This window comes from Dysidea avara, chromosome 15, assembly GCF_963678975.1.
Source record: "Dysidea avara chromosome 15, odDysAvar1.4, whole genome shotgun sequence".
In the NCBI taxonomy this organism is placed as follows: Eukaryota; Metazoa; Porifera; class Demospongiae; order Dictyoceratida; family Dysideidae; genus Dysidea; species Dysidea avara.
Genome location: NC_089286.1, coordinates 8,864,912 through 8,891,824, shown reverse-complemented (window position 1 = coordinate 8,891,824; position 26,913 = coordinate 8,864,912). Strand labels below are relative to the sequence as shown.

The 26,913-nt window shown below is 37.7% G+C and overlaps 1 protein-coding gene and 1 long non-coding RNA gene across 2 annotated transcripts in view; one reads left to right on the top strand and one right to left on the bottom strand.

The window, feature by feature from the left end:
- The window catches only part of LOC136245651 (uncharacterized), a 213,321-nt gene that overhangs the window by 72,233 nt on the left and 114,175 nt on the right, over positions 1 to 26,913 (top strand). The gene's annotated exons all lie outside the window — the stretch shown is intronic.
- LOC136245875 (tetratricopeptide repeat protein 28-like) lies at positions 653 to 26,461 on the bottom strand. The gene is made up of 8 exons (XM_066037335.1): positions 26,366 to 26,461; positions 26,129 to 26,194; positions 14,653 to 14,832; positions 13,832 to 14,605; positions 13,478 to 13,764; positions 2,855 to 6,341; positions 2,650 to 2,796; positions 653 to 2,108 (listed from the first exon to the last, which is right to left on the bottom strand). The coding sequence occupies exons 1-8, from the start codon at positions 26,459 to 26,461 to the stop codon at positions 1,695 to 1,697; spliced, it is 5,451 nt and encodes a 1,816-aa protein (XP_065893407.1). The 3' UTR covers positions 653 to 1,694.

Below are 26,913 nucleotides of genomic sequence, written 5' to 3'. Positions count from 1 at the left end.
ACCCTTGGTAAAACCAAAGATTCATAAAGTGGCACATCACCAGATGATGAGGCTGACATTGCATCAGAATCAAGTTGCAATTTTCGTTGTTTAGCTGCTCTTGCTGCAGAAACACTTGCTGAATACCTCTGTTTTCTTTTCCAAGTCTTTGCTTCACTCATTGTGGACAAATAAGCACAAAAAATCTAGGTGGTGAGTATTAATTAGATATCAACCAAAACAGTGTTCAGCCTCAGAAAAAAGATGCTGTACAAATTTATAAACAACTTACAAACCTATCCATACAATCAGAAAGTTTTTAAAAACTATTAAAGTGACTTACTGGATAATCTCAGTTAGTTCACACGACGGTTACCATGGCAACGATGACGAAATAATCGTATCGCAAAAAATTGGTACCACACTAAGCGGATTTACGCGGACCTGAGTTGAATGGCGCTAAAATTTTTGTGGTACAATGTAATATGCGGAAGTTATGGTGTGGACATTTATGACTTCCTGCACTATATAACCAACACTTTTTACAACATCAGCATGCCTTTTCAGACCACACTGTCTGTACTTCATCCCCATTCTCTGTATAAGGGAACAAGTGTCATTTTCCTTCCTGGCTATGCTCTTGCTATTAGCTATAATGCAATAATTTAGTTATTCTAAATAATTATTATTATTAACACTTTATATTATACTACAAAACTGTGTTGCATGTTGTAAAATATCACTTTTGTAGACCTTGCCTACAACTACAACATAACTACACAACAAATGTAATGGATTTACTATACTATACCATTGCAAAAAAATACAAGAAAATTAATAAAGAACTTCGAATGTCTAACCTTCGTCTATCACCAACACCTATACGTGTATGTGTACATAATCAGTACATGTACAGGTACAACAAATATTATTGTGATCAACAAACTATATGTATACTAGCTACAAATCTTATTATGGGAGCATACTAGTTGGAGTTTCAGTTTAACACTTTCTGTCACAAAAGCATCTCCAAGTATAGGGTGCTCTGTGACACACACATCAAACAACTTGTTACACAACACAAGGAGGTAATGGAGGTGGACCATATTAATCTGTACTGTACTCTGGTCTGTCAATATATTCTCTAAAGCATGTAGAAGACACATGATGCATACTGCCTTGTCGGCAGCATCCATCTCACTCTCAATACAGGAGCAAATTAGTTTAGGAACAAACAAAAGTTGAAGACTTTTATCCACAGTCTCTGGATCAAACTCTTTGTGATAGGTAATAGGATAGGGAAACATTCTGATAAACCCTCCTTGTACTAACTGTTCCACTAGTGACTTAGAAACAAATCCATGTAACCTTTGCATCCTCTTATCCTCCTTAGTTATTACAGCTGTTGTTATCACACTATCAAGTTCATTAATAAAGAATTGTGGTAGAGGGATTGACCCTACTATAGTGAGGCAATACAACAAGTGCTGAGCCGGTAATGAGAAATGGTCACTCCTTATTAGGTCATTAATAAACATGTGAATAGTACTGTGTTGAGATCTGCTAACACTGCTTTTAGAATTTTGTGAAGCTTCAAGATACTTTTTATGTCCAATGTGAAGTTTCAGTTGTTGTTTAACCAGGTTAAAACCAGTTCTGCTATCATCACTGTTCTTCATCAGTGACGTTAACGGATGTATGATTGTGGCTGATCCTCATGAGTACTCACTTAAAAGAGTAAACACAACATGATCAGAATCTCTCACACTGAATGTATCCTTCTCTAACAAAGCATACACCATTCTCTGTTTAATATTAATAGTATGTAGATTGGTTACGTCGATCAAATTACACCCTCTAGAAAGATGTTTCTCTACTTCTGTAACAATGTTGTTTTTAAAAAGAAAATCATAACTAACAATAATAATGTCAGTTGATGTTTCTTGTAGCTGATTCATGACATAGCCACATGTATCCAAACTGACAAAGTCATGCAATACAATCAGTTTCTTTTCTTCACGACTGGCAGGCTCGTTATTCTTCAGTGTTTGCAAAGTTGGAGTACTAATATCTGGTAATTTATCAAAACTCTCCTTCTGCTCTTTGTAAATTCCTCCTCCAAGTGGAGTCTGAAAACAAAATGACACATTTCAAACAGTGAACAACTGATGAGCTCAGTTCACACACAAAATTAAATAGAATTTTTGTACCAATGATGTATGCCAGTCAACCATTTCCTAATAACATCATGCATTCATGAGCTATCCAAGCATAAATGGGTGCAGGAGATTAAAAATATTTAAATGTTGATTTCACATGTGAATGTGAATCTAAAATGCAAACTGTATGGATATACCAGATTTAAAATTTTCATTTCTAGAGCTAAAGAATAGTGTTCAGTAAGGCCCAATCATTCATTACAAAGTTACTCTAATAAAACAAACATTTACTCTAACAGAGCACACACTACCAACAAAATAATCTAATTAAATGGCAACTTTTGACGTTTGGATAATCAAGGATTTCGAATTCACATAATTGAGGTTTATATAATCAACGATGTGCTATATATAACTCTGTGTCACAGGTACAACACACACACACACACACACACACACACACACACACACACACACACACACACACACACACACACACACACACACACACCTCCATGGCCACTTTAACACAAGTCTCCAGTGTCAACTCATCAGACACATTATACCAGTATACTCCACAGGGATAATATTGGTAGTAAGTTTTGACAAAATCTCTAGCACATTCTTCAGGTTCATTACCTGGAGTTCCCACAAGTAACTGTATATAAGATATAAGAATAATAAATGACATGTAACTATTAATCATGCTGACATACCTGAACATTACTCAGACTTTTTGTTTTACCACTTAATAAACCTTCACCAATTTCTTTTACAGATTGCCTGGGGAAGATGGATGCTTCACCTATCATTTTCAAAATAGGAAATTGAGAATTACTGCTTTTATGAAGTGTGATTTCTTTTCCAATAATTTGAAATCCAGACCAATGCACAAAATGTGAATACTTGTGAAAACATCTCAAACTCTGCATTGATCTCTGTAGAGCATGAAAGCTGGGTAAACCATTGACTAAAAACTGGTAAAAATACTGCATAAAAACATGAGCACTTTCATCTGGCACTCTCCATAGTGACACCAATACAGATTGTGCTCCAGCTGATAAAAAAGCTCTTGCCATTCCAATGACACCTTCAGCCTTCACCTGACCTCGTCCTGAATCACATGAGCTCAAAACTACTAAAGCTGGTGATATGTTTAATGTTTCGATCTCTTTAGGAAAGATCAAAATGTGTTCCGAATTGACAATCCCTGATTTAGGTACAGGAAAGGATGAAGCAAAAGCAAGGAAACCAGCATTAGCTGACCCATGTGTTGCTAAATGTATAATTTTACCTGATCGCAAGCGATACAGAACACTTTGCTTTGTTGCTTGTTCCCTCAACACTGCAGTGGTCCCAACAATATTTGCCACTGAAACTGCTTCTTTTTCTGCATAAGGTAGTCTACCTAAGTTCCACTGTACTGAGTCAAGTTCAAATGGTGGAATGTTTGGGTTGCCAACAACAACAAAGTCACTTTTGTCCCCTGGCACTTCCACTATTGGATTTCCAGTTACACTCATTATGAGTTGAGTTAAAAATGAAGGTACAATTCTAATTCTGAATCTATCACCAAGAAACTCCCAATTTTGTTTATTAATCAGAGGAGAAAATGGCATCAAGTGGGTTACACTATCTGGTATAACTATGAACTCTGTTACTTTACTAGCTCCAAGACTCTCAAATGCTTCCATTATCCTCCTGGCTATCACATCATAAAGTACTGTGAACGGTGACTCTTGTTCATAGGCACACCTCTGGAATATGTGTACTTCATTTTGGTTGAGAAACTGGAGAAGGTTATATCTGATGTAGAGTTCAAATGAACTGTTATCAAAATCTTCATTCCTAAGTTGAATTGTATTGCATCTCATCTTCACTTCACCATTGATTGGTATGAGAACCCACATCAAGAGTTTAGAAAGACAATATGACAGAAACACAGCTGGCATTTTCTGTTTCTCTACTGTCTTAAAAATGTCACATAAGCCAAGTGGCGTAGATACAGCAAGGAGGTCAGAACAAGAAGCTCTTTTCTTTTGTAGCATCAACTCACCAAGTTTTCTCGCCCAAGCTTGTTCTGCAAACACCAAAGCTTGTTTGAATTCTTGTGATTCTGAGTCCATAATACCAAGCTCTGACAACCGCAAATGCACTCTTCCAATTTCAACACTAGTTTCTTGTAATTTGTAAAATGATTTGGAATTGTTCTCAAACAGTAATGTAGACAAATTTAAAGATTCATGAGAGCCTTTCACATTTTGTATACCTCTTTCATGAGCTTCAACTGCTTCGATTAAATCAGCTTTAGCAGTCTCATAAAATGGTAATGCCTCAGTTAACCTGGTGACTTCTTCACTTGTCACAATATCAAGAGATTTACCACTCACTGGTGATGGGGTTGCAACAACTTGTTCTATCATCTCTTCAGATTCACTGACACTGTGAGCACTATAATCAAGACTGGTCTCTTGTACTGGATGAGTAGTAATCACTTCATCTGTTAGTTTTATAGTCAATGTTCTGTATACAGAATCTCGTGTAGAAGAACGTACAAGTTCCTTTGGTTTCTTTCCCTGCATTATGCATTCTGCTACTTCAAACCTTGCACAACCTCGATTATGGTATCCTGTGGTCTTTGTAGACCTGTCTGAACTCAGACGTAAGGTTTCTGTGTAATAGTGAACTGCCTTGACTGGTTCCTTCATTGTCATGTAAATATTTCCAATGTTGCCACATGCTCGGCTTTGTCCTTGCTGGTCACTACCATATATAGCATGACCAAGAGCAATCTCGTAATATTCTTTAGCTTTCCGCAGACTTCCCATTGATTGGTAAGCATTTCCCAAGTTTGACACTGCTCTACCTACTGCTAAGGGATGACATTCATACTTGGCACTCATGTTATAGGCAATGGTCAAGTGGTCCAATGCTTTGTCATTTCGGTCTAGTCCCAACAGGGAATTTCCAAGGTTACCATGAGCCCATCCTTCAGATACACGATCCCCCAACTCCTTGGCTAACTTTAGTGAATCACTGTAACACTCATATGATTGCTCATAATCTCCTACTGACTGTAGAATGTTGCCCAATGCAGCAACAGCACCCATTTCATCTTGTTTAGCTTCCTTCAGCATTTCCCCTGTGCTGTTATACTGGTGCAACTCAGCATCTTGTTTTGCCATCTTGAAAGCACTAATGGCCTCTCTGATCTGTGACAAAGCTCTATGACATGATCCTTTCTTCAGCAACACTGCAGATTTTGACATTACTGTAATTTCAAATAATTTTGCCACATTATCTATTTGGTACTCACTGACTGCTACAGTAAAATGTTTCACAGCTACTTCATGATTGTCATAGTACAATTCTACCTCTCCAAGGTAAATGGAGGCTAATGCATGGTCACCAGCACTCTGGTGCTTCACCGATATCTCCAACAAACTGTTAAAAAACTTTTTAGCAATATTGCATTGATACTTTTTGAAATGGGCAAGACCTTGGCCAAACTCACGAGCCATTTCAATTTCCTCACTTAACACTAAATGTCTATCAAGCACTTCCAATGACTTGATCATCATCCCATGATCTCCAGCATGATAAAACTGAGAAGATATGTGTATAATACTTTGTGGATCAGATAATTCCAAAGGAAGATCACTGCGATCATGACTAATAAATTGCTGCTGTAATGGAATACTTTGGTTAGTAGTTGTAGCATGTTGTCTTCTAAATGTTGAACTTTGCTGCTGAAACTTCTCCACTTGTAGCCCTTTCTGTTTTTTGTTCCCTCCTAGTGTAGGCAGGTCCAGAGGGACTGGAGGTGGTATAGCAATGCCTGCAGGTATTCCTTTAGGTACTCCAATTATTGGAAACAAATTGGGCACCTCCCGATTCATATTAGAAGCATTAACTAACTCATTTCTTCCACTAAGAGTGTCTATTAGGATTGGTCCATTTTCATTACCAGGAATATACTCTGTAGGTTTTACTGGTACACTAGGAGTAATACCAGCTGTTGTTGTTGCTTGTGTATTCCTTGTCCTGTCACTTTTCATACCAGCAGGACCAGTAGATAGTTTGTGTGGTTCATGGTATGTTGGAGCTGGTTGTAAAGAATGCTGAGGTGATATAATACTGCCAATAGCTTCACCATCACCATCAAAGCCATCACCACTATCACTTAGATTTTCCATAGCAAACCTGTGAGTAGTGTAATCAATCAACTCTAATAATATATGCAAATATCACACAGTATGATAGTACTGTATAGTAGGGACCACAGGGTTTGGGCGTGGCCCATGAAAAAACATCACCCAAAAATAAGCCTCATGTCTCCCTGATGATGAAGCAGGTAAAACTAAGTTCCTGAAATGTGACTGAATTTGACAAAACCCGGCTTCGACGCACAAAACTTCGTTAGGAGATATGGCGATTTTAAGTAATCATTGTGTAATAACTTCCCAGTGCCTACAGCTGTGCAAGCAAAATTTGCACCAAGTATGCATCTATTTACTAGCTATCACTGAGTGAGTGTATACATTTCTGATACCCAAAATTAGCTCTGTTTTGGGCAGCTTTTCTCGAGTGGGTAATAATATCACAGGTGATAGTAATAGGGTGGGAGGGTGGGGGTGGATGGTGGTCTTAATATACGGGTATAAAATGGAGTAAGAAGACGATTGGAATCCAGAGGCCAAGTTTGGGCTCCCCATGGCCCTCAAATCACTCCAAATTGACCGAGAACACTATTGGTGAGCTCTCTGTGAAGTCCCAGCTCACTACACACCATTATCACAAAGCCATGGCCATTCAATGGCGCCAATCTCCCACTCGTGGCTTTGACAGGGTCGGAAGAAAGCTGCCACAGAAACCAGACTTGCCAGTCCTGAAGGAAGTACAGTGTGGAATGTGATAGTGTATTAGGCCAGCAATCCATTTCTGGTAAAAACGTAAGTTTGATTTTGTGTGTGTGGAAGCCTTGTTATGTGAAATCCGGTCACAAATATGCTTTCAGCAAGTTGCTATGGAATTTTTTTTAATTACCAAATGGAATTTTCTAGTGATTGACTGACTGACTGGGTAACTGACTGACTTGAGTAACTGACTGATGCCTTCAGACTACCATAATTCAATAACAGCTAAGGCTTGATTTTTTCGCTGTTTGACATCGCTTCAGCCAGACACGTGCCTTTTGGCATACCACAGTACGTACAATGCCTTCTTTCATAGGAGGGTGGAAGCACCTTAAGTGCCGTTAAAATGAATTATATAAACCCTTGTTTTTCAGCATCAGCTAAATGTGCGGATGATGTAACAAAGCGTGACATCATTGTTTTACTTACAATAAACACACCTGGTTAGTGCTAAACTCGCTACGCGTGAAATAATGTTTCATCAATTTTGCCTAGAAAACTAAGCACTTTTATGAAACTAATTACATCACCTTACTCCTTACACGAAGCATGATCTAAAAATCTAGTTAACCCCACCATTTGCTGTTTTGTATTAAGACTATTGAGGTTCATGTGAGATTTTGAACAGAACTATGCAATTAAGGTAATATTTTTTAAATAGCGTCTAAAGCGCTTCCACCCTCCTCTGGCCTTCTTCATGGACTTACCAGTGTCCTCCTTTTTATTTTTTGGTGTCCCACTCATCTTTGTTGACAGCAAATGATTTGGCAGTAGCGCAATGTATATGGCTTCCCATTGTAATGGAAATCCTCTGTATTTTTCATGGTGGCTACTTTGATTGCAGAGATACTTTTTGAACAGTTCTTGATTCGTATTGCTGTGTAACGGGTTGACAATGAAGCGCAATGGATACTTCACTTTAATAATAATTTTATTTTACAAAAAAAAAAGAAGAAGTTAACAAACAAGTATACAAAATCAAATTTTAAACTAGAGTAGGGACCATAGCACATTGATAAAAAGTACTGAAACAAGCTGGAGTAGTGCACGATGTTAAATCAAAGTAAAACATTAAGAAGTGTTATATCTCTATTGTGCATTTCCATTATGGTATCTTGAGCACAGTAGGGATATAACACTTTGTGATTTAATATTGTACAATATTGTACACTAGTTTCAGTACTTTTTATTGATGTGCTATGGTCCCTACTCTAGTTGAAAATTCCAAACTTTTTGTGTACTTGTATCTAATCTCAGCATATGGTTAACAGTATGAAATTAAGTTTATATACGTATGTACTAACAGCATTACTAGTGTGCCTTTTATCTTGCAATAACCAGTACATACAATGAATTTTGACTAGTGCAACAGTAATGCAGTACAGTATCTGAACAATACGAATTAGTCACTGACTTTTCATTTTATATTTGGTTGGATGCCATCCTTCCCTTTTTGATAACAAAATAGATTAAGAAAAATGCCCTTATCTGAGAGGGGAATATTGGAACTGGAAGCATAAGTATGAATCCAATTAAATCAATTATTAAAATACGCTACCATTAAAAGTTACCACTTAGATCTCATTACAGTAAAATAATTTGTATAAATAAAATTGCTCTAGTGTATGACTTCACCTTGGATATATATAATGTGTAGGATACATTATTACAGCTGAAATAGAACTAGCAGGATGTTTCAGCATTGCAGTTTATAATAACATATACTTAATAGCCATTAAGTGTTAAGAGATCCAGGGGGTTGCTTTTGGGATGAGTCTTACTTAGTCAGTCATTATCTTTCAATTTGCAATTCATGTAGCCAACATCAATCTATCATTGAAGACAGTATGCTTAATGTTTCATAGTTGAAGAACTAATTTTATCTCTTCATTATTCATTCTATATAACACATAATAGCTTCTGCAATTATATTTTAAAAGACTACAAATCCTTCTACTAAAGCCTAATTGTAAGATTTAACAGTAAAGCAGAAGTGTTTAAAAAGGCATCTTAATTTTTTTCAATGGACCTTTGACATGAGAGCTGAGAAATTTTAAGCTACAGCACTACCAAGTGGTAACAACAGAAAAAGAATTATCCATGTCATGTATTCAGAGCTCAAAATAACAGCCTGTCATTTTCTGACCCAAAAGCCACAATAACCAATCAAATTAAAAATGGTCTAACATTATAACTTACGTATCAAAAATAAGCTTTTAAAAAACATTGTGTATATAAACTGGTTACTATTATGCACTAATGGCCGACCATGATGCACAATCAAGTAAGAGACATCATGTTGAGCAGAAGTGGGATTCTACTTTGAGGCAACATAGTTTGTATCATGTATTCAATTCAGTTTATATTCAATGCATTCAATTATGTTGTTATACTGAGATATTAAGCCTAATAAGCCACAAAGTCTACTGTGACCACAATCAAGCATGTTGTGATGTAAGACCAAGAATCAGAAGTATTGTTATACTACACTTTACAATGGGAAGGTGCACACTATCAAACTTCACTGTTGGTTTGGAATGTTTACAAAAGTGGGTTAGCAAGCAGTACCAGGATATAAATAATGGGCCTTTCTACTGGCCAAGTGAGAGTGGTGCTATCAGTGACAATCACTTCTCTACCTCAACCAGCTGTGTTGGGAATAATATGTCCTTAAACATATTCAAAAAACCAAGGAACAAACTCTGGCTTGTCTTTAAAAACTGTACTGCTGATTTACAGCCATTCTTCATTATCGCAACAGCATACATTCACCTTAGGCTTTAGCAAGATCTTGTACTGTATTTCAAGTTGCTATAGCAAAACACAAAACCAAAACTGGCTGTACATGAATCGACACACACACTTTTGTGCATTACATGTGTAGTAAGGGCTCTTGGTGTGATGCATTATGATACAATGTATTTGATGATTATTGATTAACCACGATCAACCACAATGTACTAAAATCGCATATCCTTCTAGTTGCATGGCAAAAAATGATAATAGCTCAAGTGTATGTTACCATTTCAGTAGACCTTTAAAGCTTCATCTAGTTCCTTATGAAACCAGTTAGGCTTTCAAGATCTGATCACTTTTATGGAGGCATATAATTAGTTTAAAACTTTACCAGTATGGCTCTTTTATAACCTAATAAACTTAGCAAGTTTTTAACTGTGCACCTATCTTTAGAAGCACACATTTTGTAACACTTTTGACTGTTCTATCAGGGTATTACAATATTAGAAGCTTCTATTTGAATATGTACCATGTCCTGTATGTACAAATTTTTGAGGGACGCAATTTTTACAAATTTTTGACTTACCGCGAAATTTTCATCCTCAAAAGTAACAATTATCAGGTTTAGCTCTATGCTTTCTTATAGGTAACCTCAGTGAAAAATGAGTGATCTTTGAAAATAAAACTGTGGAAATCCTGAAACCGTTGATCCGCAAACCACAAAGATAAAATACCTAAGTTTCAATTAAGCCATTACTCATGAAACAAGCCTCAACCTATACCATCATATTCACTTGCTCATGGAGAGTTTGAATATCTTTGTTTCATCTTTGTATGCCCAATGGTATGTGTGTCACATGTGTTTGTTCATTATGCCATGACATAAACAGGATCGCCTTCATTTAAAACATTGGTGAGCATTTTAATTCTCAACTCTATAGACCAATGTAAACGGATGCCATGGCTACAAATTTTATTTTCAGTATAGCCACTGTACAATGCTCTTCCTACTGTCAAGTGTTATGATTTCAAAAGTATACTCATCACAATAGCCTGAAAATCTACATAATGCTGGGACAATAAAAAGAAATTTGGAAATTGTGCAAACTAGATGGTCAATAATATTCAGCAAAGCTCACACCAAGATTAATGACAGTTACAAAAATTTCTATGTAAATCATGAACCACTGTAGTGGTTCATAACCAAAATTGCCTATGTTTTAGCCAAAATCCTAATAGAACACTAACCTAAATATCACCTTAGAAAGATTCCTAAACCACAAAGAAGCCTTAGAAGTTAATTTGTAAGAAGTATAAGTCCACTCAAAAATATGAAGTCAAAAGAAATCAATAAAAGTACTTTTTAAAAACCTGAAATATGCCATTTTGTTCAATTTTTTCACTACAGTGTACATTACACTAGTCACCACACCAGGTGTTGGAAGAGTTTTGAAGATGATGATTGGTCACCATATTGTAATCTAAGGGTTGAGGTAATGGAAAATTGACCATATACATTAACATATTAATATTTTTAGAAATCCCAACCAATGTAACATTGATAATGAACTTCCAACCAGCTCCTCTCAGTAACAACTACACTTGCTCATGTACTGCTAGTGGTAATCCTGTACCACTAGTACATGTTACACTGGGATACTGAACGATACACTAGAACAGCATCATTATCCAGTCACTACAGAGTGTAGAGGTGCTGTGGTAAAGTGTCGAGCAAACGATACTGAGAAAATGATGATACTAAATGTTACTGGAAAAACAATCACATCAAGCACTATACAGAAGTTAAATACATTGCTATGTCAAGTACATAGGCCTTAATTTATTTATTTATATATGGAAAGACAGCACAGCTGATAGTAAAAAGGAAAATCGAATAATTGCAATCATCTTTCACAGGCTGGACTACTCCTGATCTTGATGATATTGATTATTCGCACTGCTGCTCTTGAAAGCAGTGCCTGATGATGTTGAAGGTGATTCTGGCATTGACAAGGACAAAAACAATCCTGATCCTTATAATGAAGTTAATCTTGATAAGGGCAATGATGATCCTGATCTCAATCAAAGTCCTGGTTATGTTTACGAGGAACAAGAAACCAATTTGGTATTGATGAAAAGGATGAAGATCATAGTCAGAATGCTGATGGTGGTAATAATTCTGGTATTGATGACAACAATCAAGATCGTGATCATAATGTTACTAACAACACAAGTGACATAAAATACATCGGGAATGGAGCAAGCAGTGGCAGTATTGAAAACTCTTCTCCTTCATTGTAACTGTGTTATGGCTCACAGTATACCCTTCACAAAATCCATTCACTTTTTAGGGATAAAAACTACATAACTTTCCTCCCTACCATAGATTCCCTAAAAATTCAGCAGAAAATAAATTAATTCCGTTCATGTCGGCCGAACAATTAGGAAAAAATGTACCAACCTGGTGCTATTGTCGAATTTTTAGGGATATCTCTAATACAGTCTGCATACTTCATGGCTATGTTATTTGCTATCCGTTTACTGCTTACTTTCTGGATTTCTTTCTAGCTACAGGGATCAACAGGAATGCTTTGCGGCCAGAGTTGGGGTCGTTACACTAAAAATGTAACTAGTTACATATTACTCATTACTTTTACGCAATGTAGCACACTACAGTTACATATTACTTGCTGAAAAAGTAACAAGTTACATATTACTCGCTACTCTGAGGGCTGTAACTAGTAATGATATTACATATTACATTTGTTCATTACAAACTATAAAGTAAGTCCAACTTTCTAAATACAAGCTACCAGCCTACAACTACAAGTGACACAAGCAAGACACATTCAGCCACAAATACATACTTTGTTGTTGTATCTTGGCCTCAAGGGCACTCCCCATACACTATCATTCTTTGTCCATGCCTATAACACTATCTCCAGTCTTGTCTGGACCCAAAATGCAATCAATAAAGTGCCTGGATACAATGCGCCTTAAAAGGAAGTACATTCGTTACAATTTCCGGATGTAACATCCACTACATATTACTCGCTACTTTGTCATGTAACGCGTTATATTACTCATTATTGTAAAAGTAATATTATTATGTAACGGCGCGTTACCCCAACCCTGCTTGTGGCGAAACTGATGATACTGGCCGCTACACTCACTTGGCTGCAGCACTAACTTATATACCGTGATTGCCTACATTATCCAGGAGAGATTTCATTACAGCATTGCTTTTGAATACAGTCACTCAGATGCAATATTAAGGATTTCAACAATTAATAAAAATAGAAACCACAATTAATAAAAATAGAAACCACAATCAATAATATTATTAAACTATCTCGTGATAATTAATTAAATCTCACTACCAGATGCTGCATGAAGCGTTCCATGACTTAATAGAACGTTATATCTGAGGGTGTATCATATTTGTGGGTTCCGGGAGAGATGTTCTTCTGTGTAGCAGAATTTATATTGGGCTAGGAGGGAGGCCAGACATGATGGTATTGACATGTAACTAAGTTAATTGTTTTTGGTCTGTGATGACCACAAAGGCATGCCCAAGATGTACTCTGAGGTTAACAGTTTGATATGCTGTGCCAGCCTACCTGTATCAGTCAACTAGGGCTGCACCGATTCCACTTTCTACCTACTGCTAAGGGATGACATTCATACTTGGCACTCATGTTATAGGCAATGGTCAAGTGGTCCAATGCTTTGTCTTTCTGGTCTAGTCCCAACAGGGCATTTCCAAGGTTACCATGAGCCCATCCTTCAGATACATCGTCCCCCAACTCCTTAGATAACTTTAGTGACTCACAATAACACTTATGTGATTGCTCATAATCTCCTATTGACTGTAGAATGTTGCTCAAAGCAGAGACAGCATCCAGCTCATCTTCTTTAGCTGCCTTCAGTGATTCTCCAGTCCTGTTGCACTGCTGTAACTCTGCCTGTTCTTTCTGTCTTAAAAGCACTGATAGCCTCCTTGATCTGTGACAATGCTCTATGACATGATCCTTTTCTTACCAGCACTGTTGATTTTGACAATACTGTCATCTGAAATACTTCTGCCACACTATCTGCATGATATTTATCAGCTGCTACAGTGAAGTGTTTCACAGCTTCTTCATTATTGCCCCAGTATAGTTCCACTTCTCCAAGGTAAATTGAAGCCAATGAATGGTTTCCAGCACTCTGATGCTTCACTGATAGCTCAAGCAAACTTTCAAAAAATGTTTTAGCAATCCTGTATTGATATTTACTGTAATGGGCAAGACCCTGACCAAACTCACGAGCCATTTCAATATCCTCACTTAACACTAAATGTCTATCAAGCACTTCAAGTATCTTGATCATTGTCCCATGATCTCCAGCATGATAAAACTGAGCAGCCCTTTGAACAATGTTTTGTGGATCAGACAATTCTAAAGGTAGATTATTTTCATAGCTGGAAGTTTGCTGCTTTGACAGAGTGATTGATGTGTTGTGGTTAGCAGCTGTAGAAGGTCGGTTTCTAGTGGCTAAAGATTGCTGCTGATGTCTGTCAACTTGTGCATATTTAGTTTTCTTTTTACCACCAAGTACAGGTAAGTCTAACAGGATTGGTGGTGGTAAGGCAATACCAGGCATTTCTGTACGCAGTCCAACTATTGGGTGCACTTTAGGAACTTCCTGAGTCCACATGGCTGCTATCACTAACTCATTCTTTCCATCAAGAACATCCAAAAGTATTGGCCCCTTTTCATTTGAGCCACTGCCAAGTAGAAAGTCAGTAGAATCATAAAGTGTTGAATTTGGTGGCTTGTTGGTAAGGTGGGAGTGATATTATTGTCAGCTGCAACATGTACATTCCTTGCTCTTTCGCTTCTCTTACCAACAAAGGCAGTGGGAGAAGTGAGCCTTGCTGTTTGGCATGGAGAAATTTGTAAAGACTTATGAAGATCACCATGGGTGTGATGGGACACCAAACTTTTAACTCCCTCACTTTCATTATCATCCCCACCACTGCATGCTATCATTGGAACTGTCTACAAAAGACATATACTTCAAAGTGACTATATAGTCAAACAGCGATCAACCACTATTACCTACATGGGGACATATCACATTACAAGTTTGCACAATTAGCTATGTATAACACTTTCAAAATACATATAGGACCATGCAGACATCCTGCACACAGTTCATCATATCAATAAATGCATAACCATAAAGGCTTGATTGATTATATTATTATTGGATACTTCTAAATCATGTTTGCTGTTTTGGAGGACTACAATAAAACTATCAGGTACCTAAATTTATTAGTGGTTTGTGGTGACTACCAGGCAGGGCTGTAGTCTGCACTTTGAACTACTGTACTATATAAGGTCAAAGCTTATCACAACAGTAGTCATACACTCCAGATTTTTGGTTACTACCTCTCCATTAGGACTAGTAACCAGTTTTCTGGATTATATGGGTTTAAGGGTCAGAAAAGGATTTCATGGAATGTGTGAAATTACACTGTATGTGGTAAGCATATCTACAAAGCATGGTATATCACTTATATACCATAGAGGTATATCATAATTAGATACGCAGCTCTCAAACCACAGGTGAGTACCTGTCTGGGAACAGGTGAGTATATATGTGACTGGATTTTGGGAAAATGTCACATTAGAAGCTTCAAGATTAACGGTTTTAAAGAATTCAAGTCAGCATAACTTGCCAAGGATAGCAAGCACGCATATGAAATTTTCACAAGAGATGCATCGGTCTATTACCTTGCGGACCACTTCCAGCTGCTTGTAGAGTTTCCCGTCAAATAAAACAGAAAATCTGAGCAGTTCCACTAGCAAAGTAGTATCACAATGATGTGCAACAAAATCAGCAGAAAAATCATTTGACTACAAGGGCGTAGGAACCCGGGGGGGGGGAGGGGGGGTGGTGGGCCGCCACACTATTTTCAAAAGCATGTTTTTCCTCCCCCCCCCCCCCCCACTTTTTGGGCCAAGTAGCCAAAGCTATATATACACACACAGAAATACATGATACCTCCATACGAGAAGCCATACAACCATCATGCAAAACCACTCGCTGGGGTGTGGCATCACCAGTCCACCACAACTGTCAAGCCATTCATTGTAGGGGGCATATATAATCTATGATTGTACTGTATTAAACACAAAAAGCGCCCGTAAGTTTATTTCTGTTATGCTTGCACGTGATATCTGTTTCCTGGATTCCGTGCAGTGAGAAGTTTAAACAGTAGAAAAAGTGCCACATCCATGGCATTATACGTATGATGTGGAAAAGATTTAACTCGAATTGAGGTTGGTAACAGATCTAAGGGCAGTCTAACTGTAGTGCGCGAGTGTATGGAAGCTGCTGACTACCGACAATTTATAACCAGAAATTTATATGAAGACTTTGGTGAAGTAGATTTATTAAGTAGTCTAAAGAGAAACATACAAGGATGCTGAAAATGAAAGTGGCCAACTGTGAACGCAGTATGGTATTCACGTGATCTACACTCAGTTTGGGAACTCCTGCTAGAGCAGACATCCCAGTTTGTAGTTCCTTAAAGGTAACGATGTTTCACTTTTTGGAAAACAACTATTAATGTTGTGATCCTTGTAGTGTGAAGTAGCATAAAGAGAAGACCTTCACGTGACCATGATTTCTCACGTGATACATACATGCATCGAGCACATGCAGTAGGTGTAGAGGAGCATAGCAGCCATTAGCAGGATAGGGAGTGAAGAGATAGCTATGCAGTATAGGTGACACACCCCACAACACCTTTATATAAACGCATGTATGAACTGGGTAGAGAGGAGCTGTAATAATGGACCTTTGTGTGTGTCTGCATGGGTGTTGATTAATTTATGGTTAACTAGTATGGCTATATTTGGCTCCCCCACTCTTTGACCAACATTATCAGGGCCATTCACCTGTAAAAACCACTGAATTGCCAAGCCCTTTTATTTGATTTTGCCTGATGTGTGATTTGGATCAGTTTTGTAAAATCTTGTCATCTCACCTGTGGTTCAAGGTACGTGACAATAATGCGTGTCATGTCTTAGCAAGCTGATAGTCTGCGGCAGGTACCAGTAGAGTCAACTGCAAAAGCTATAGCCCTTGCCATGCTGGGCAATCAATCACCCCAGCCAGTAAGAGTTCAACCACTGCTAGGGACCCGCCGATTATGCTCATAATTTTACCTATTATGCTATGCTGCACTGCTCAAAAATTTACCTATTATGCTTAAATTTATGCTCAATACTTACCTATTATGCCCAATTATTTATGCCTCAGTTCTCATGCTCTGCTAATAATTTCCAGTTTATGGATAGCTGAAGCACAAACTTACTGGTCAAAATGCAAATCACAGAAAAAATCGATATACTCTAATAGAACAGTCAGCTGTGTGAATGTTCTATTAGAATTACTGACTGTTCTATTAGAGTATATCGATCTTTCTGTGATAGCTATTGCAGGAATTCATACTATTACACAAATATTCTACCTATTATGCTAGCATTATGCTCAATGCTTTCAGGCACCTATTATGCTCATAATTATGCCAGCATAATCGGCGAGTCCCTAACCACTGCAAGGATTCATCTTACTGACATACCTCTAAATTTTGATGATGGGTGGCACACTGTTTAAAATGAGGTAATCAGCACACTTAACTAGCAGTGCACCCTTTGGGTACAGGAACACTTTCAGGATATGGAATGTAAAGCACATAAGACAAGCAATGTGACTGCATATTGGTGTGCATGATTCCAATAATAAATGAAAAAACCCTTTTCACTATAGTAGATGATTCTAGATGTAGAATATTATAAATTTAAAATAAAGTAGGAATCCAAGCAATAAAAAGTAGTGAAACAAGAGATAGATAATGGTAGCTATTACAGTATAGCTCAGTGGGAAATCCCTACTTTGGCACTGAACACAAAATAATTGTTATACTATGCCAAAGTAGGGATTTCTCACTGAACTAGACTGTAATAGCTACCATTGTTCACCTTTGTTTCATTACTTTTATCGCTTGGATTCCTACTTCATTTTATAATTTTTAATTACTAGTTTGTTTAGTTTTTTGATAAAGCATACAGCTAGCTATAAACATGTGACTGGGTGACTGCTGTATTAGAATATCTCAAGTCAGCCTGCAAAGAAATGTGCTTACCCTAAAATTGTGGTTTTGATCGATTCATAGTATTAGACTAGAGAATCTCAAATCCAAGCTCGAATCAGCCTACCAACTTGAAGGTGTGTGGTCACAAATATAGCTAGCGTAAAAGGGGCACGGTCATTGTGGTCTCGATCGATAGATCGATAATATGCAGAACAAGGATGGGTATGATGTTGTGATCTACATATCATGGAGTACCGGTACCTCTGTACAGTAGTGTAGTCCAAGCACCTTAAAAAAATTTGTGATGTCTTATGCTGCTTAAAGAAAGTGATGATATGGAAAATTAACTCGATATGGTATGTTTCATTGGATGAAGAAGACAAACAGCCTGACTGAAGATAAAAGATAAGACAAGGCGCACAGGGCATACACTCGTCGGAATCCCAAAAGGCAAATCCCTCCGGTGAGTGAGTTTGTTGTTGTGGCGTAAAATGGTGACCGTGCACTGCTTCGTTTGGGCTCTAGGCTTGCAACTGTGGTCAGTGAGTGAGTGAGGCAGTGAGTGAGATGAAATTTTGAGTTTAGACAATTAAAAAAAAATCTATATCCAGCCGCCAGTCAGTAAGTATTTTCTTGTTTTTAAAGCTACATTTGATGCTAGATGGACTAATATTATTCCGTAAAAGTGATTTTCGTCACATAAGAAGTTTCTAAGCTGGTTTTTAAAAGGTGATATTTTTGGTGGCACGCGTCATTTCGGGGATTCCTACTTAAACAGTACTACCGTACTGTTTGATAAAAATAAGGTATTCTGTGGCATCCTTTATCATTTAGGGGTAGTAGAATATATAGCAAAGCATCAATTTTATTTAATCTGTGTTATAAATATAACAATAAACTCATTTTGTGCTAAGCCATTACACACAGAGGTCATATTGATGCACAAAGCTGGTATGTTTGTATCAACAAAATAAAATTTCCATTATCCCATAGCTGTATAGATTAAACACAATCAGAATGCAGACAACATTAGAGAGATAAAAGCATTGTGTACTGATGATCAGTGTGGATTTTATAGGGAAGGACATGTATGAGTGAAATTAAAACCCGCAATCAAACTCCACGCTTGGTGATATAGACATATAAGTACAGAATTGAAAGCAGTTAAGTTACAGGTAAGTAGAATTTGAGGAAAACAGGAATGGGACGAGAACAGAAAGCAGAACGGGAAAATGCCTAATAAACATTCTGTAGCACAATATTTCTTTGCTGGATCCTTTCACTAAAACAATTGAAACACTCTAATAGAGCAATCACCTGCATTAAAATATTAAATCATAAATATTGAAAGCTAGCAGTCGTCCTTTGATTTGTGGTAGCACAATGCATGGCTTCTGTACATTTTTAAATGGGAATCATCCATATTTTCTGTGATGAATGAATTGATTGCAGAGCACTTCTAATACTGTTCTTTGTTTGTAACAGACTGAAAGCAAAGTGTAATGATTACTTCACTTTTTGCAATTAGTTGGGGCACACGAATTACCATATTTTTGTAACGACTAGGTTGATTGCAGAGGTTCTTTTTCTACTGTTCTTCATTTCTAGCGCTGCATAACGGGGTGAACATAGCTGTAAGCAAAGTTTAATTGTCATTATTACTTCCACACCAGTAAATGACAGTTATGGCATGCATTCACATTAACTCTGGTGCCATCTGCTCTTTTGATGCGGTATGCGTGGGTTCACCAGTCATAATAATTAATGTTAAAAAGTCACCAAACAAGTATAAGGAATTATGACCAGGATTTTAATTTCAATTATATAGGGATCATATAAAAAAATATAGGGAAACAAGGGAGGTCACCTACACCTGTAGATATACTAGTAAACATTTAATCGCTAATTCAGTTATGGGTATAGGATAAAGTAGGGAATAAAACTAGAATATCTACAGGTGTAGCATCCTTTTCATATAGTCACTTTAAACCAGGCTGAACCCACATTCAACCTGCATTCATATTAGTGTTGCACCGATATCCAAATTAGCCAATTATTCCGATAACCGATATTAAGCAACAGAATTAGCCGATACCGATAACCGATCCGATATACACTAATAACACTAACACTCATCCTCATCATTATTAAATGGCTCATATTAGTGACATAACCATTGATATACAGCTCATTCTAGGCTAAAATGTAAAGTTAGATGTATACCACAAGTAAAAGTTACTCATAGTAAACAGGTTTTACTACTGCTATACAGTTGAGACAAGTGGCTGGTACTACATAGAAACCTAAAAACCTCAGTTTATTGTTGGGCATGGCCTAAACCCTGACAGTTTATTATGGGCATGGCTTGTAGTCACCGCTAAACCATTAACACATAACTTGATTAAAATGCCAAATAACTTATGTCTAGCCTCCCCCACATCATTATACTACACAGCGCAGTGGAGATTAACATCGGCCTTGATTTAATCAAAACCGATTAATCGGCTAGTAGCCAATATCGGCCGATACCGATTATTGAACCGATTATCGGTGCAACACTAATTCATATGATCACCTTAACCAGGGTTGAACCTCAAAGTCATAACCAAGTTCAATCCTACAAAGCAGTAGGGTTGAACTCAGTTTATGGCTTCAAAAGTAAGTAGCGGTTTTTGGTGAATACATAAAATGCTTAGAAGACTATTATCACTCAATGAATATCATATTGCTCGTGAACAGAAACTGGGTTGAACCTGGGTTGAATGTGGGTTATTCAACTAGGGTTGAACCCACTTTTGGGTGTCCATGTGAAAATGGTGTAGGCAACCTCCCTTGTTATCCTACATTTTTCCCTACGGTCCCTAATCGAATCAAAATTCTTAATTTTTCCTTTACTTTGTATAGCACACATGCATACATTATAAACCATAGCTACAAGGTGTATTGCACCTATATAAACTCGCCAGAGGAAATTTTGTCAAGTGATTTTATCAACAATAAATGTGATGACTAAGGAGGAGGGCTGGTTAATAAGACAATATTATAATAACATGCCTTGTAATTACATGAAACACTATATAACATGCCATATGTACACAAAGTTAACTTAACAGCATATTTCACAATAGTTTGGCATAGTAGAGTTCTTTGTAGCCTTCTTCTAGCAATTGACGATGGATAATTGATTGTGGGCTACTAAACATTGAAATATTCTAATAGAACAGTCAACTACCATATACATATAAATTTTTGAAGTATGTAATTTTTACGGATTTTGTGGCTTAGCTTTCTGCAAAATTTTCACACTTGGAAATTAATAATTATCAGGTTAGCTCTATGCTGTTTAATTGGTAACCTCATTGAAGAACAAGTGATCCTCGAAAAATAACTACAAAAATCCTGAAATCACTTGATCCACAAAAATTACATGCCTCAAAAATTTGTACATATAGAACATCCATCATCATAGAGAAAAAAATACCAACTCATAGACCCCTTGAACTCTTCAACTTTGAAAGTTATCACTTCTAGAAAATAATGATTTCACTTAGTTAATGTGGCTCACAGTGCTTATTCAATAAGGTTCAATCAGTATTAGTATTATTGCCAAATTTGATCTCAGAAAGTTAAATTACCAAAAAAAATAATAATAATTCTGTGAGGGCATGCCCCCAGATTCCCTCAGATGCCCTATACTCTTCATGCTGAGAATGCTTCTTACATTGTATCAACCAGTTTCCAATTTTTAACCCCCACCATACTGGTAGATGACCCTAGATTAGCCCCCCCCCTACTTGAGAAATCTCTTTAACCCCTCCAGCTAAACAATCGCAGTTCAAGGGGGTGGAACTCCATATATCCTGTACCCTGATCGTCATCTTCAATCAAAGCGATAGTCAAAAGTCAAGCTAGAAATTTGCAGTCAGTCAAAGGACAAGTACAGCTTGAAAGGTGTACAGTAGGCAGAGAAGTTACGCATGGACTTTTAACCATCGCAAAACTTTTATACCAGTTGGATTGCTAGACTGTTTAAACTTTTCCCACATGTAATTCTCCCTATGTACAGTATACCACTATTGATACTAGTCTCGTGCCCAGCCAGGCCCGCACTAATGCGCAAACACCGTCTGGTGATAATGCTCAGGTTTTTTGGGCCCAGAAGTGCAATCCAGCCAAAATATTTGCTCGTTTAAAAAACCATTTGAAAATGGCTAGGAATAAAGTAAACTCTGAATAGGGTGTTTACTACATACAATCTCTTCATTTATCATATTAGTAAAGGATGGTGTAATTTCATTTCTGGTGAAACACCAAGTCACGATTCTTCGGTATTATAACTATAAGGTCAGATCAGAAAACACAACTTGATAACAAATGTCTTAAACAACCTAGGTGAATAGGTTCTAATATAATAACTGGCTATAAATCATCTGCCTTTTTGTCTACTTCCAATACCTTCATCTGATTGTGCAACTCGTTGATTTTGATTGTCAGCCAATATTTTGGCTGAATTGCAATTCCAGACCCAAGAAACTTGAGCATTGTCACCAGACGTGTACAGTGTTTGCAAGGGGGTGGCACTCCAATATACCCTGTACTCCAATTTTGTTCTCGGTAAAAATGGTCAAACTCAAAGAATAAGCTTTGACTCTTGACTTACGCTAAAATCCATGCTTGACTCTTGACCAATTTTTTTGTGAATTTTTGTAAAATTGTGGTTATAATTATAAAAGTATCGATTGTGGTATGTACTTTACAAAAAACGAACTTGTCTTTTGAACTACTGCAAATTTCTTGCTTGACTTTCATTTTGACTGAGGATGAAGATCAGAGAACAGGATATATTGGAGTGCCACCCCTTGTGTTCGTGCATTAGCATGAGGTGGCTCAGTGCATGGGAGTGAGACTATATTGATACTTCCAGATTAGCAATATAATTGTATAAAATATGGTCAAGAGTAAAGTGTGATTTTTAGTAAAAATCTAAGGCAGGTTATATACGTAGAGCCTGTACCGGTTGCACTGTTTTATTGACTATTTTGCCGGCAGTGGAGGCAATATACTGAGAATGTTACATGCATTAAAAAAAAAAGAAGTTGTACAAAAACCCAAGAAAGCGAAAAAAAAGTTGCCTCAGCTGGAGCTTGAATCCTAGCATCCTTACTCATGGTCCTACTCGTACTCGTAACCCCTCTATCTACACACCAATTTCCTTAACATGCATTGTTTGTAAGATACTCGAACATATAATTTCCACCACTATGTATCAATATTTAGAAGAATATCATATTATATGCAGACAGTGACATGGCTTTTGTGAGTGACCCTCCTGCGAAACCCAACTGATATCAATTGTACACGACTTTGTGACTACTTTGAATGATGGTGGAGAGATACATGCAATTCTGCTGGACTTGTCAAACACTTTCGACACCATTCCTCGCAATATGTTATCTCATAAACTGTCCTCATATGGTATACATGGCCAATTGTAAATTGGATCAATGCCTTTTTAAGTGATAGAAAGCAGCTAGTTGTGCTTAATGGAGAAACCAGCCAACCACAATCAGTAATATCAGGAGTCCCACAGGGTTCTGTCCTGGGACCGCTACTCTTTTTGTGTTAAATTAATAATGTCCCAACAGTAGTTAAATCTAAGATTAAGTTATATGCTGATGATGCTTTATTATATTAATTCAGAAGAAGACATTACTATTTTACTACAAGATCTAAATTCATTATCTCAGTGGGCCAAGAAATGGCAAATGAACTTTAATCCAAGTAAATACGATGTTTAAGAATATCAAACAAGTCTAACTTACTTAACCTTACATATCACATAGACTATACTATTATCCAACAAGTTGAACATGCTAAATACCTCAGAGTCACCATAGACCAAAAACTGAACTAGCATGAACACATCAACAACGTTGTCAAGAAGGGAAGTTCTGTGTTTGGTTTATTGCAACAAAATTTAACAAACTATCCAATTGCAGTAAAATCATCATGCTATCATACTTATTTATGACCAGTTTTAGATTATGCATCAGTGGTATGGTCACCACACTACCAGACAGACATTGACAGACTAGAGATGATACAAAGATGATCAACAAGATTTGCTTTAAATAAGGAAGACAGATACGCTAGCATGACCAAATTGATGGAATCTTTGGGATGGCCTAGTTTGCAAAGCAGAAGAACAAATGCAAAATTGATAATGTTTTACAAAATAATTAATGATATTGTTGATGTAGACATTGATGACTATAATATCTAGTACCAGTAACATGTCACCACTATACGCATGGTCACCTCATGCAGCCGTACACAAGAGTGGATGCATACAAATATTCGTATATTTCATCATTGATTAAACTTTGAAATACCTTGCCAGGAGATGTTAAAACTCAGTGGAAAATTTTCAAGCCAACTTGCACACACACACACATGCACACACTTGTAATTAACTGACAAACAGCTAATGTTAATAACATACATTCACACATAATCATAATTGTGATTCAGATATGTACGATTATACTCCACTTATGGAGATATGTACATCAAATCCATAGCTATTATTATTAACCACTGTACCAGCTACTGGCTTGCCTTAGTTTCTACCTTATAAATGTCCAACTGAAGTGACCAAAGCTGAACCTGACCCTAACACTAATACTTGTTGCGTGCCCTAAAATACAATACTTGAGGTAAACTACTGGCCGTGTGCCCTATTAAGTCGAATACTTAATTGGGGCATACTACTATGCTGGCACAATAGCCGTTCCTGCTTGTTAACTAGTACTGGCACAATATCCACTATGAAAATGAAAAGCCAAAGCTTATTTTTCGAGCTAGACCACTTTGACCGAGGATGAAAATTGGAGTACAGTACTCAGTGTACTATACATGTTGGAATGCCACCCCCTTGCAGTTATACGTAGTGTACCTATGGGTCAATGTAAATTCCAGCATAGCTATAGTACGAGGACCGAGGAGTCGCAAGGGGGTGTCATGTAGGTACGTACTGTAGGTAGATCTGCGACTACAGTCAAAGTCTTGACCAGCCAAAATTTCGCTTTGACCGGTGATTTAGCGATGATCTTTCAGCACTTTTCGATTGTGGGTTGGAAGCTTTTACCCTTGACTGTTGAATTGGCATGATTTTGGTGGCCTTGACCTTTGACTTAGACTTTGACCAGTCGCAGATCTACCTACAGTGAGTGCCTGTGTATCACCCCCTTGAGTTGTAAAGGATGAGAGTGGAAGCAGTGTAGCATCATTGTGTAGAAGGAAATTAACAGCACAGGCCTTTTCAACACCATGGAACTGTATAGCCACATACAGCCATCCCCAGGCTGGGCCCAAGAAAAAAATATAGCAGGGCCAGTATAGCGAGACATTACAGACTCCATGCTAGTACGATGAATAGACTAGGGTGAACAAGACACTAACAGTACTCACCTTCCTTGTGGCTTCTCTCAAAAAATGATATACCCCTAAAACAATATCGATCTGGCTGACTCGATTGATCCGACATAATAATGTGGCTCAATATGAGGTATATTTGTCTTACTTTTAGCTATTCCTCCCTGTAACCAGTTACAAAGGTTACTGAGGGGCAGGTTCAGAGTACAAAGTGGGTGCACCTACAAAGTGGGTGCACCTACAAAGTGCATTCTTTTTTTAGTTTTGAAACATATGATTCCCGGGACTAGCTATGGGGGTGGCACGCCAATATACCCTGTACTCCGACCTTAGTCCTCGGTCAAAGTGGTCAAACTCGAACTTAAGCCTTGAACTTTGACTTAAGCTAATTTATAAAAAAAATAAAAAAAATTTTCTCAATAATAAATAATTAGCATCACAAAAAAAACAAAAAAATTGCTATATTAATGTCCAAACTAAGGCTGGAGATGCCCCTCGTACAAAGCCAGGTCAATCATCGAGGAAGATGTCCAGGTACGAAGAACGGCAACCACGCAAGTACAAAACAGCTGAGCGCATCAAAGAAAAGAAAATGTGGCATCGAAGCGAGCAAAGCGTGTGACTGTAGGGCTTTCCCTGGCGCATGCATGAAGCCAACCTCTTAAGGACAAGATCACTCAGTTAGTCCACAGCCGGCGCCAGCAGCTGAAAAGACAAGTGGTGAGAAACATCCCATCTCCACATCACTGGCGCACCCGATGGTCATAAGCCCTTCTCTTCTGCTGCTCATTACGCCGGGCGATAACAAGTCGACAATGGGACTGATTGATAAGATGGGGCATAGGGATTGAATACACGTACATCAAAGCCGGTAGGCACGCTGGTGTGAAATACCCCAAAAACCAATATCCAAGCGAACACCACTGATCATCTACAACAGCACTATACGATAAGAAAGGTTCTCACCAGTCAAAGGCTGAAGCCCGGCTCACATGATAAATCTCCTTTAGCAAATTAGCAATAGAATCACGGATTTCGTTATGACGGACAAATAAGAATCCTCCCCGAGCCGGCAGCTTAAGCGGCATGCTCAACAGTAAAGGAGACACCACACACACACACAGGAAGCTGGTAGTAGAACAGGCATCCAGCCGTATCGCAAGCAGAGGGAATCGCGAAAATCACCCTTATGTAGATGAAATTGACTCCCTCGCAGGTGTCAACAGGCTCACGGGCAATGTCAATTGAGCAGCTTATATTAAGGCTGAAGGTGCAGATTCTTGAAATTTATATAGATGGTCAAGCCGCTGCTGATGGTTAAGTGAGCACTTAGCCTTTGTAGAGTGTTGTGAGTCCATAACCTCACGGGTGTAACAACTGTTACGGGAAATATAGGGAAACAAGAGGATCAGTAACAGCAAGAAATATTAGAGCCTTCAAAAATTTTCAATGCAGAAGCATAAAGGTGAGGCTTAACTAACAGCCAAGTTTTAACTGCCCGTGGAAAGTAGCCAAAACCTGGGCCAATATTCTGTAAACA